At 45.3% G+C, this 12655-nt stretch overlaps 2 protein-coding genes across 2 annotated transcripts; one reads left to right on the top strand and one right to left on the bottom strand.

Moving 5' to 3' along the window:
* Window positions 1-2551: 2551 nt before the first annotated feature.
* On the top strand, window positions 2552-12025 carry LOC133922620 (biotin--protein ligase 2-like). Its single transcript, XM_062368023.1, has 9 exons — window positions 2552-3011; window positions 3117-3178; window positions 3570-3718; window positions 10283-10403; window positions 10516-10671; window positions 10867-10912; window positions 11146-11212; window positions 11289-11365; window positions 11543-12025. The coding sequence occupies exons 1-9, from the start codon at window positions 2593-2595 to the stop codon at window positions 11586-11588; spliced, it is 1143 nt and encodes a 380-aa protein (XP_062224007.1). The 5' UTR covers window positions 2552-2592; the 3' UTR covers window positions 11589-12025.
* On the bottom strand, window positions 7315-9937 carry LOC133922621 (uncharacterized). The gene is made up of 3 exons (XM_062368024.1): window positions 9856-9937; window positions 7795-8661; window positions 7315-7687 (listed from the first exon to the last, which is right to left on the bottom strand). The coding sequence occupies exons 1-2, from the start codon at window positions 9896-9898 to the stop codon at window positions 8069-8071; spliced, it is 636 nt and encodes a 211-aa protein (XP_062224008.1). The 5' UTR covers window positions 9899-9937; the 3' UTR covers window positions 7315-7687; window positions 7795-8068.
* Window positions 12026-12655: the final 630 nt, after the last annotated feature.

Raw genomic sequence — 12655 nt, 5'->3', positions numbered from 1 at the left:
CCTCTCGGAATTGTCTTTTCTCGGCCCTCGGGGAGGTGGTCCCTGAGGGATGGCACCACGTGGCATTCCGCTGTTCTGACCACGGGACTCGGGGACCCCTGGTTCCCATGTCACCGACAACGTCCTTATACGTGTGTCTTATCATCGCTCCATACCAAGTCGAATGGTCAACATGCTTGAGGTATCAAGGCCCAAGATGTTGGCGAATTAACAAGACTCCAAGGCGTCGACGTACCACTTGGTACAAGCTAGGATCACTCATTGATCCATTCTTCGAGCTGCATCACCTAGCTATAATTCACTCTAGGCTTATAAGCACTAAATACTCTCTAATCTTGTGTTTAATTGCCTTAGATGATCACTTTAAGCACTTTGATGGTTTGGATGTCTTCTCAAGTGTATATGAGCTTCCTCTAGACTCCAACAGCATGCCACACTTTCAAATGACTAAGTGGAGGGGTATTTATAGCCTCATACCTAGCAACTAGTCATTTTTCCAACAGCTCAGAAAAATTATTGACACCGGATGATCTGGTGAGAACAGTAGTACTAGCACCAGATCATTCGGTGAATATAACCTCAGAAATTAGCCATTGGAACTCCACTCAATGCCTCTGTGAACACCGTACAATCCAATATGCCTTCAAATCCATTAACAGACCTTCTGGTGAGTTATCTTGAGCCATCAGAGCTTTTGCAGTCTCTCTGTGGAAAATACTCTGGTGCATTCATCCGGTGTCCATTCCATTCACACCGGGCTATCTGGTAAGTTGAACCTTCTTTTCTTTTGCTGGGAAATGCTCCGGTGTAACTATTTATGTGATCATCGAACTATCCAGTGAGTTGATCTTCATTCTTCACCACTTACAGTCGCCTCTATAAGAATGCTCCGGTGTTATACTTTGGTGTGCACAAAACAAGCACCGAACCTTCCGATGGGTTGATCTTCAGTCTTCTGCACTTGCATTCTTCTATACAAGAAATGCATCGATATTACATATTGCAGATCACCAGACTATCCGGTGAGGTCCTCAACCTTCTCTCATGTTGTCAGAAATACTCCAGCAAGTTCAACACACAGAACACCGGACTATCTGGTGAGGCTATCAGTCTCTGTGCATAATATTCTAGTGAGTGCAAACTTCTTTGTACTGGACCTTCCGGTGAGGTCAATTCTCCTGGGACTTCTCCAATTCAATCAAACTTTGTTCCAGCAAAGATGATTTCTTCATGTATTGTATCTATGAGATCTACTAACATATATTTTTGACAAACATGTTAGTGACAATGATTATATTATTATTAATCATTAAAATCATAATCATAGCCTAATAGGACAATTTTCGCTACAGCCGACAATTTGCCACCGCCTAATTTTCCTCGACCGCCTCCCTCTCTAGTTTCTCTGTCATGCGGCAGCCTCAGGATAAGAGGATCATAATGCAAACCAACTCCCATTAGGAATAACAAATTTTCATTTCGAGATGTAATGATACACTACAGGAATTTGAGTTTTAGTGGTATTTTATTAGCCGCTGTAACACTTTACCTTGGTGTGCTATTTTATTGAGAACGAGCTTATGGTCCTAGCTTTGCGATCAAAAGAGAGAATGTTGGATATGATCTTAGCTCCTAACGTTTGCCTAACAAACTCACCGAGAGTTCAGAGGGAGTTCGTCCCTACCACTCGTGTCCTAGTCGAGGGTGCAACCAACGTATGAGTTGCGGTCCCATTCCACCAACGCCATATATAAGAGGACCAACACCGGGGTCTCGGGATAATCCATATCGCGAGACTGACACACGCCCTTACATCCAAAACCCTAGACCGATCACACGGGAGGCACTGTGTGGAGCAAAGACTGTCACCACCATCGTCATCGCCTCTAGCTGGTCGTACAACTACATCAAGCCAGCCACATCTACATCATTTACATCACGTCGACGATAACATCACTGACGGTCTGCACGATATCAATTATCATCATCACGCATAGCTACGCCTATATCACACTCCTTATCCTCGTCTGATGGCGTCACCAATCAATAGTATGTCTATATGCTTTCGCTCTTATGAGGTGTCTAATACCAGAGCTATCTTTATACGTATTACCTCATGATTGGATGGATCAAAGAGCCCAAGGGGGCCTTGGCCTCTCCTAATAACTTCAAAACTCTTAATATAACATTGATGTTAGGTAATAAATCATCTAATCATATAAAGATTGGTATACAATCCTTTGAATGATTCCCTTTTAATTTTGGTGTAAGCTCCGTCACTACCCTCTGTCCTATAGTGCTTTATAAAGAGGAAAGAGAGATAGGAAGGAGAAAAAGAGAGAGACGAATATGAGCCTAGCGGTTCATTCTGCGTCCGGCATTGCCCCTCCTGACCTGAACCAACAGACTTGGTTCGGCACCAATATCCGCGGCCCATCTCGCATGCCGCAAAGTGCCAGAGCAGAAGCGGCCTCGTGCACGACTCGAGTCCACAGCTGATTCGGAAAAGGAAGAAAAATGGGACTCCACGGCCCATTTATATATAGGATAAAAAAGTCAAAGTGACGGAGAAAACGAAGCAACCAACAGCCGATGCCGTTCACCGTGCACTTCCCGCCGCCAGCCGCCGCAGCCGGGGCCGTGCTGGCCGCAGCCGGCGCCGTGCTCACCGCAGTCGCGCTCCGCCGGTACCTGTCCTCGACCCGACGGTCACCCGCCTCCGCGAGCACGTCCGCGCACTGGAGCAGCAGCAGCGCCGCCGGCGCCGGCGCCACGCTCGTGGTCTCCGGCAAGTCGCCGCAGGACCAGGAACTCCTTGCCTCCGCGGCCGGTTCCGTCGCCCTAGGAGATGGAGATGCGGGCGGGGAGCTCACCGTAGAGCTCGCCTCCGACGCGCCCGTGGCCGGCGGCTTCGACGCTGGCGCGTACATGGGCGCCCTCCGGGCGCGGCGCTTCGGGAGGTGGCTGCTCTGGTCGCCGAGGCTGGCTTCCACGCAAGACCTCGTGGTGCAGTGAGTGCACGATTTCTCCTTTTTGTTTCCCCCTTTGGCCCGGTGTTTGTACTTTTTGTTTGTCCCCTTACCGTTCTTTGCGTCGGCGTTTGCTCATGTTTGCAGGAACTTCTCAAAGCTTCCGGTGGGCGTCGTGTGCGTCGCTGACGTGCAGTTCAAAGGGCGAGGTGCGTTTGATTGTGAAATTTGCGCTTGCTTGTTGCTGCTATTGTTCCAGTCTTACGAATTTGCAGCCTTAGTGAGCAAGTTTGCTAATGTTCTTTCGCCTCTGATACCTTGAATGAAACTAATGGAGGTGTCTGCTACCTGATCCCTTCAATAAATTGCTAAAAATGCATTATTGTTAAACAAATATGATTTCGGAATTCGGATACAGTAGGACACCTTTTATGAAAATTTAGTTTTCATTGATTCCACCTTGTGTTCTTGTCGAAATTCTTTGGTCACGTATTCTTGATTAAAACCAGACTATGCAAAGCATTTTAATGCTTTCTTTGAATTACTACGCACCATATGACATCGTGATGTTAAATTTTAATCTCCAAACAAATCATGCAGGCCGATCGAAGAATGTGTGGGAATCGCCACCCGGATGTCTGATGTTCTCTTTCACATCACAGATGCAGGATGCACGGAAGTTGCCCCTTATGCAATATGTTGTCTGTCTTTCCATGACCGAAGCCATCAAAGAACTATGCCGTGCTAAGGTGAGGTCCAAGTTTAGTATAGCTGTGTTTCCTGCTTTTATGCATATGTGATGCCATCAATTTCATTATGACTATTTTCGTAGGCTGACTACTTGGTTTTGTTAGAACATGTGATGTTCATCTTCAACAATCTGATGACCGCACTACCGAGAGTAGAAGGGAGAGAGGGGGGAGATGGATGGGTTCATACCTGAGACTCCAGTGGTTGGAGTAAGGTTGCTAGAACCCGCTATCTCTGCTTCGTCGGTGGAGCTCTGCGCTAGGGCAGCGACGGTCGGGGCAGAAGGGCTCGCCGGCGTCCGACGATGGTGACGTAGGCGCACGTAGTCCAGGGCGTGACGCAGAGGGCCAGGTGAAGCTTCCCGTCGGCACAGCGCCCCCCTCCTCTAGATCGGTTAGGGTTTAGGTGTCGGTGGGGTGACTAGCGGCGCGGTGAACCTCGTACCGAGCGCCCCGGCCCCCACCTCTTTTTATAGCGCTGGCGACGGGGGCCCACCAGCCATAATGGGCTGGACGCCCCCGATCAGGGCGCGGGTCAAGGTTCTAATTAAGCCGTTGGGCTTAATTAGTGAGAGATCAGTCTAACATTCTCCCCCTTGATCTCACTCTACACTTTTACTTTTAAACTTTTACTTTTATCCCATTCCATCACAGATAGTTGCATAGAGCATACTTCATCGTCACGGTCAATCGCCGATAGATTTGGTAGCTACAAGCACGTCTCTGTTTTGAAACAGATTCTTTGACTTTTGGGCCCTAGAAGTCCAGGAATCACAGGCTATCCCTTAACCCCATGCCGGCTACATGTTCCTTGAACACGTTGGGTGGTAAGCCTTTCGTTAGCGGATCCGCGAGCATCCTTGCTGTACTTATATGCTCGAGACTTATGATTTGATCCCGGACTTTATCCTTCACAACGTAATACTTTATGTCAATGTGTTTGGCAGCACCACTTGACTTATTGTTGTGAGCGTACTGTACTGCCGGATAATTATCGCAGTATAACTTTAGTGGTCTATAGATGTCGTCAACCACCTTTAAACCGGGTACGAACTTTTTTAGCCAGTTCACCTGCCCCGTTGCCTCGTAACATGCTACAAACTCGGCATACATTGTGGACGATGTAGTGACGGTTTGTTTGGAGCTTTTCCATGATATTGCTCCTCCTGCGAGAGTAAACACGTACCCTGACGTGGACTTTCTATCATCTCCCGCATAATCAGAATCCGAGTACCCTACTATGTGCAAGGAATCTGATTTTCTGTACGTTAGCATGAGGCCTTTTGTGCCTTGCAAATAACGCAAGACCTTCTTTACCAATTTCCAGTGTTCTGGTCCTGGATTACTTTGAAATCTGCCAAGTAACCCGGTGACAAAAGCTATGTCAGGGCGTGTACAAACTTGCGCATACTGTAAGCTTCCGACAGCTGAAGCATATGGTACCACTTTCATTTGATCGATCTCGTATTGATTATTTGGGCATTGAAAATCCCCATATCTATCGCCCTTGACTATGGGTGCAGGTGAGGCACTACACTTATGCATACTGAACTTTTTCAAGACCTTTTCTATGTATGCCTTTTGTGACAGTCCTAATACCCCTTTGCTTCTATCTCGGTGTATTTCAATTCCCAGAACATATGCAGCTTCACCGAGATCTTTCATATCAAAGTTCGAGGACAAGAACTTCTTTGTTTCTTTCATTAGGCTGACATCACTACTCGCAAGCAAGATGTCATCCACATATAAGATCAGAAAGATATACTTTCCACTTTTAAACTTTGAATATACACAATTGTCCTCTACATTTTCTTTGAACCCAAACTGTCTTATTGTCTTATCAAACTTCAAGTACCACTGCCTTGAAGCCTGTTTCAACCCATAAATGGATTTCTTTAAGCGGCATCCCAGACGTTCTTTTCCTTTTACGACAAAGCCTTTCGGTTGTGCCATATAGACACTCTCGTCTAAATCCCCGTTAAGGAATGCTGTCTTTACATCCATTTGATGCAAGTCTAAATCATAGTGGGCTACCAGCGCCATTATGATTCTGAAGGAATCTTTACATGAGACTGGAGAAAAGGTCTCATTGTAATCAATCCCTTCTCTTTGCGTAAAGCCTTTTGCCACAAGTCGCGCTTTATACTTTTCTATATTCCCTTGGGAGTCATATTTTATTTTGTAGACCCATTTGCAGCCCACTGTTTTGGCTCCTTTAGGAATTACCTCTAAGTCCCAAACCTCGTTGGCACTTATTGATCTTATCTCATCTTCCATGGCCTCAAGCCACTTGGATGAGTGTTCGCTTCTCATGGCTTCTTCAAACGAGGTAGGATCACCTTCCATTTGAAACTCTTCAATGTTATACACTTTATAATCGTCAGGGATAGCTGATCTTCTCACTCTTTGAGACCTTCTAGGAGCCTCTACATTTGGAACATTTTCAAGTTGAGGCTGTTGTTGCTCCCCTTGATCTATGGCAATAGCTTCCATGGGTTCCTGAAGCACAGGTTCCACATCTTCATTCGTTGTTGCCACAGGAGGGACAACCACAGGTGCTTGCATCACAGTGTCTTCCACTGTCGGTGCAGCTACAACGGGTAGTGAGAAGAATGGCTCATGAGTCAACGGAGTGGGCACATATTCCCGCTTCTCCTCAAGGTCAAACTCTCGAGCTACCACGCTCCCCCTCATCATCTCATCTTCTAGGAAGATTGCGTGTCTCGTTTCCACAAACTTTGTATGTCTATCAGGGCAGTAGAAACGATAACCTTTCGATCTTTCAGGATAGCCAATGAAATGGCAACTAACTGTTTTGGGATCTAGCTTCCCAATGTTTGGGTTAAACACCTTGGCCTCAGCTGGGCTCCCCCACACACGTAAATGCTTTAGTGAGGGTACTCTCCCTGTCCACAACTCATACGGTGTCTTGGGCACCGATTTACTTGGTACTCTATTGAGAATATGGATTGCTGTCTTTAATGCTTCTATCCATAGACCCAATGGTAGGGATGAGTAACTCATCATACTACGCACCATATCCATCAGGGTACGGTTACGCCTTTCAGCTACTCCATTTTGCTGAGGCTCGCCCGGTGTCGAATACTGGGCTACTATTCCATTTTCTTGTAAGAACCTTGCAAAAGGTCCAGGAATCTGTCCATACGGGGTATGACGACCGTAGTACTCCCCTCCACGGTCAGATCTGACTATCTTAATCTTTAAACTGTGTTGGTTCTCAACTTCTGCTTTGAATATCTTAAATTTATCCAATGCTTCTGTTCTTTCTTTAATTGGATAAATATAGCCAAAACGGGAGTAATCATCTGTGAATGTTATGAACGAGTCAAAACCATCCACACTTTTCACAGGAAATGGACCACATATGTCTGTGTGGATTATTTCTAATATTCCTGTGCTTCGTTTGGCATTTTTCTTAATTTTCTTTACATATTTTCCTTTTATGCAATCTCTGCATTGCTCTAAGTCTGCGAACTCTAATGGAGGAAGAATATCATTCTTTACTAGTCTCTCTATTCTCCCCCTCGAAATATAGCCTAAACGACAGTGCCATAATTTCGACGACGCATCTTGAGTTCGCTTTCGTTTTCTGTTTACATCCGCAGACGAGGATACGTTTTCACTATCACATATAACATTTACTTCATCACGTAGTGATAACAAATATAACTCATTTTGTAAGATAGCAATCCCAACACATGCATTATTGAATGTTATCTTACATTTGCCATTTCCAAAATGGCAATCATATCCATCATTGTCCAAACATGAAACACTAATCAAATTCCTCTGTAAAGAGGGAACATAAAGCACATCTCTAAGAATTAATGTGAATCCATCAGCAAGCTCCAGAGGAAGGTCGCCAATGGCTTCAACATCTGCTTGGACTCCATTTGCGACTTTAACGTGTCTTTCGCTTCTTTGCGTAGTCCTCGTCGAACGGAATCCCTGTAATGAGTTTGCAACATGAACAGTTGCTCCTGAGTCAATCCACCATGTAGATTTCGAATAACTCACATACAGGATTTCATTTATGAACGTAATAATGTTCTCACCTTTCTTTGCCATTATCATTTTCAAGAATTCGGGACAGTCTTTCTTGTAATGCCCCGTCTTCTTGCAATGAAGACACTGATCTTTCTCCACTGTGAATTTCTTTTGTTGATGCTGCATGGGGCCTTTGCCCTTTCCCTTTGGAGAGTTGGCATCGAAATTCTTTTTCTTGTTATTCTCTTTCACATAGTTGATGAAACCACCATGTGAAGCTTTTATCCTTTCCTCTTCTTGCACACACATAGCAATGAGCTTCTCTAAATCCCACTTCTCGGGCTATATGTTGTAGTTTACAACAAATGTATCAAACTCTTTTGGCAAAGAAGCAAAAATCAAATGGATAAGGAACTCATCCTTTAGAGCCAGATCCATTGGTTTGAGCTTGGATGCCAAGTTGCTCATCCTCAGTATGTGCTCTCTTATGCCACTGCCTCCACCTGAGTATCTTTCTGTTACCAGCTGCTTTATCAGCTGGGTAGCATAAGTCTTTGAAGAGCCAGTAAACTGACTCTTTATTCTGTTCAGGTACTCAGTGACAGTGTCACACTCTGAGATCGAACCCACAATAGCAGGCTCAATCGTGTTCTTTATCACTGCCAAACATTTCTTGTTGGCAGTGACCCACTTCCTATGCTCAAGGTCATAGGCCATCTTTTGGGATTGATAATCCCTATCTCTGGTTGCCCAAGCGGCATCAGCCTCGTTTGTCTCCCTCACCGGTGCCACAGGATCTGTAGGACACGGTGTGGTGACTACCCAATCAACCTCAGCCAAGATGAAGGCTAGGTCGATCTTCTTTTTCCACTCTGAATAGTTGTCACCTTTCAGAGTTGGAATCTCATTGATACAACCCATCAAGTTGTACCCTCCTGAAAATACAATTCAAATAATGGGAGAACATGAAATGACACCACAATTGCATGCCTTGATTGCAACGTTGGTTAAAATCAAAACATACAACTGTTCCCTGCACTAATTCTATATCACCGTTGGGCAAAATAGAATTAATACATGAGATTATACATTAATATTATTATAATATTGCTATTAATCAACGTTGGTCAGAATAATAACAAAATTATAATAATAATCATCATTTTCATTTCCAGAATTAAATTCTCCCGTTGGTTTGAATTTAATAATGAAAATACGCAGCGGAAAACAATTTTAAATACTTTATACTATTTTTCCAGAATTATTTCTAGACTTTATAATTTTCTGGGCAAAATTATCGTTGGATAATTTTTTTTTGCATAAAAATCACACCAATAATTCAATTTAAATACTTTCTGGAAAATGCTAAACAGTATAGATACTTTTATACTGTTGAAAACGCCATTTCGGCCTTGACAGCCCATCCATTTCACTTTCGGCCCGTTACTGTTGGTCCCAGCCGGAGATTTGGCCCGCTAGCGGCCCGCGGCGGACGCGCCCGCGACGGCCGACGCGCGCCCAGGCCGCAACCTGGGCCTGGGTCGCCAATTCGGCCCATCAGCGCGCCCCCCCGCCCGCCCGCGTCGATCTCAGCCATTCATTTGGATCGGACGGCGCAGCGGCGATCTCGGCCGAACAAAACCCGACGTCGCCGCGCCCCTCGCCCTAACCCTAACCTATTCAATCTCCTCTCTCTCTCTCGCGAGACCGAGCGGCGACACGGTGGCCGGGGCGCTCCGCGGCGACCGGCGCCGGAGAGGAGAGACGGTGCCGCCGCGAGGCTCCTCGCCGGCGTGCGCGCTCCCCTAGGGGTGAGCGCGCCGCCGTCGAGTGGCTTCACGGTGGTGCCTGACCCCTTGAGCCCGCGGAGGAGGCGCTCGGGGCTCAGCTCTGTGCCGCACGCCGTCGAGCGGCGGTGCGAGTTCTCTACCGCCCACGGCGGTGATCTACGGCCAGAAGAGGTGAGAGATCCCCCCCCCCCCCCCGAGTCGAAGATGAACTGTTAGGGTTAGGGTTTGGTTGTGGGCTCTGATGCCATTGGTAGAACATGTGATGTTCATCTTCAACAATCTGATGACCGCACTACCGAGAGTAGAAGGGAGAGAGGGGGGAGATGGATGGGTTCATACCTGAGACTCCAGTGGTTGGAGTAAGGTTGCTAGAACCCGCCATCTCTGCTTCGTCGGTGGAGCTCTGCGCTAGGGCAGCGACGGTCGGGGCAGAAGTGCTCGTCGGCGTCCGACGATGGTGACGTAGGCGCACGTAGTCCAGGGCGTGACGCAGAGGGCCAGGTGAAGCTTCCCGTCGGCACAGCGCCCCCCTCCTCTAGATCGGTTAGGGTTTAGGTGTCGGTGGGGTGACTAGCGGCGCGGTGAACCTCGTACCGAGCGCCCCGGCCCCCACCTCTTTTTATAGCGCTGGCGACGGGGGCCCACCAGCCATAATGGGCTGGACGCCCCCGATCAGGGCGCGGGTCAAGGTTCTAATTAAGCCGTTGGGCTTAATTAGTGAGAGATCAGTCTAACAGGTTTGACATCATATTGTGATAAAACTCAGGGACTACCAGAACTTGATGTAAGGATAAAGTGGCCTAATGATCTCTATCTGAAAGGACTAAAAGTTGGTGGGATTCTATGTACCTCGTTTTACGAACCAAAAGTCTACAATGTTTGTACAGGTAAAAATGCATTTCGATTGTTGCTGTTGTCAAATATTTGGGATAAATAATATCAACAGATGTTGTTTTTAGTCATTTGTTAATCTTTACGACAAACTTGGATTGTTTTCAGGTATTGGATTGAATGTTGATAATGAAAAGCCTACCACATGTTTGAATGCTGGACTTCAAGAAATAAAGGCTAATTCACCAAGATTGAAACGAGAAGACATAATAGCATCCTTCTTCAACAAATTTGAAATTCTTTTTGAGATTTTCTCAAATCAAGGTAATTTCTGCTGCTAATATTTGATAATTTTTATTGCTTAATGTTACTCTAGATAAATTTATTTTGTCTTAAAAGGGTGATGAATTATTATTATTATTATTTTAGAAGCTGGCAACATATGGTTGAAACTTAACTTGAAATTTCTACCTTTTGGTGGTAAAATTGTATACATAATTTTCTGAATCGTTTTTGTAGGTTTTCAGGCTCTTGAAGAGCAATACTACGACTCGTGGCTTCACAGGTATGACATATTATCTCAATATTGGTTAATTGGAAAGCCTCAATTATTAAATTTTGGACTCAATGTTACCATCTCAGATTTAATTGTTCGCCATATAAGTTTTGTTTTAAACTATCCAAAGTAAGTGCTTGAAAGTTAAAATGGTTTATCTTAAAAAAGCACCTTGCATTTCATATATGATGGTTTTTTGTTATTTCACATCAAAGAGCTTTGCAATCTTCACTATTATGCAGTGGCCAGAAAGTTGTCGTACAAGATGTACATGAAGGCCAGTCTCTAGGCAGTGTCGTCACTATCCAGGTTTGCACTAAACTTACTTAAGTATGATAGTTGAATAGATAGTTCCTATTTTCTAACAGCAGTAGTCTTTGTTCAGGGATTTACACCGGCCGGTTATTTATACGCTATTGGCCAGGATGGCGAAAGCTATGAGTTGCACCCTGATGGCAACAGGTCCTGTCCTTTAGACCATTAACCCTTTCTATCCATCATTAAGATATTTCTCTTGTATATCTTTACTCGGTAGTTGGTATCGAGACCATATTTTGTATGCTTCTCATCCAGTATCTGTTCTGAAAATGTTATGGTCTATGGCATACGGACATCTGACGCAATATGTGTGCACTGCAGCTTTGATTTCTTCAAAGGATTGGTGAGGAGAAAGATGGAAGCATAGTGCATCAATACAGAGATAGGTACAGCACAGATTGCAGAGGGGATGGAAGATAGTTATGAATGGAATGAGAACGTGATCTAAATATCAGCACCTTCACATGCATCCCATTGGGTACTCCAAAACATAAAAGCTGTTCTTCGAAGAAAAAGCATAGTAGAAGATATGTTCTCATGACAGGTCTGAACAACTGCTTGGAGATACTTGAAAGTTTAAACTTCACGAAGACTGAATTTTAACGTCAAGTAAAGAAAAGTTATAGGACCGAAGTGACAACGCTTGAATGAACAGGAAGAGGCAGGAAATTATGCAACGCCTCTGCTGATATGTGAACTGCTCTGAATGTGTTGGGTGTAGTAGTAGTACTTGTAATGATCATGTTTCGTGAATTGAATTTGAAAGTATTTTATACGTGTACTGCGCAGAGAACAATGTCACAATGGTGTAGAGAAGATCACACACGCTGTCTCTGCTTGCTTATCACCTATTTGCACAGGACTAAGCTTGGATTTGATTCTTGTCACCTGCAACTATGCATGCATTATACATGCGCATTAGGTGTTCGAGATTGCTTAGCACGCAGCAGGTGCTCGAACCAATCTGCACTGCACACCGCAGTCTCCCTCCTCGTGGATTCCAGCCGTCCACACAAACATGGACACACAGTTCGCCGAGTCTCTACCCCGAAAGCGCGCGCGCGCCATTGCCGTTCCTTCCGTTTTGTTCCTTTTTCACGGCCACTTCTGAACTTTGACAGTATCAACAAGGCCTCCGCCGAGCAGCACCTCTGCTTACAAGTGGCATTTGGAGGATCCACGAAGAATGTCCCTGCAGAAGCAACCCAATTGTCTCGGTGGCAACGGCGGCACGCACTCACGCCAGCGCTCGCTTGGAGGAAGAAGGGATTGTTTGGTTGTTACACAAAAAGCCTGACCAAATATTGGTCAGCATCAATGTTGGGGTAGTACTAAAATTTGATTTAGAAAGTGAGGTGAGGTTGCAAACATGTCAAAATTACGGTAGTATCAAAACTGTGAGTATGATACGTGGTCCGCATGTTAGTACCTATT

Source organism: Phragmites australis, chromosome 6 (assembly GCF_958298935.1).
Source record: "Phragmites australis chromosome 6, lpPhrAust1.1, whole genome shotgun sequence".
In the NCBI taxonomy this organism is placed as follows: Eukaryota; Viridiplantae; Streptophyta; class Magnoliopsida; order Poales; family Poaceae; genus Phragmites; species Phragmites australis.
Note: the sequence above shows the minus strand (reverse complement) of the source record. Positions and strands in the feature narration are given on the sequence as shown.

Excerpts from the sequence above, each read along its gene's own strand:
- LOC133922620 (XM_062368023.1), top strand. The coding sequence starts at position 2,593 with ATGCCGTTCACCGTGCACTTCCCGCCGCCAGCCGCCGCAGCCGGGGCC. Across the intron at positions 3,012-3,116 it reads ACGCAAGACCTCGTGGTGCA|GAACTTCTCAAAGCTTCCGG; the intron begins GTGAGTGCACGA and ends TCATGTTTGCAG. Across the intron at positions 10,913-11,145 it reads TACGACTCGTGGCTTCACAG|TGGCCAGAAAGTTGTCGTAC; the intron begins GTATGACATATT and ends ACTATTATGCAG.
- LOC133922621 (XM_062368024.1), bottom strand. The coding sequence starts at position 9,898 with ATGGCGGGTTCTAGCAACCTTACTCCAACCACTGGAGTCTCAG. Across the intron at positions 8,662-9,855 it reads TCCAACCACTGGAGTCTCAG|GAGGGTACAACTTGATGGGT; the intron begins GTATGAACCCAT and ends TTGTATTTTCAG.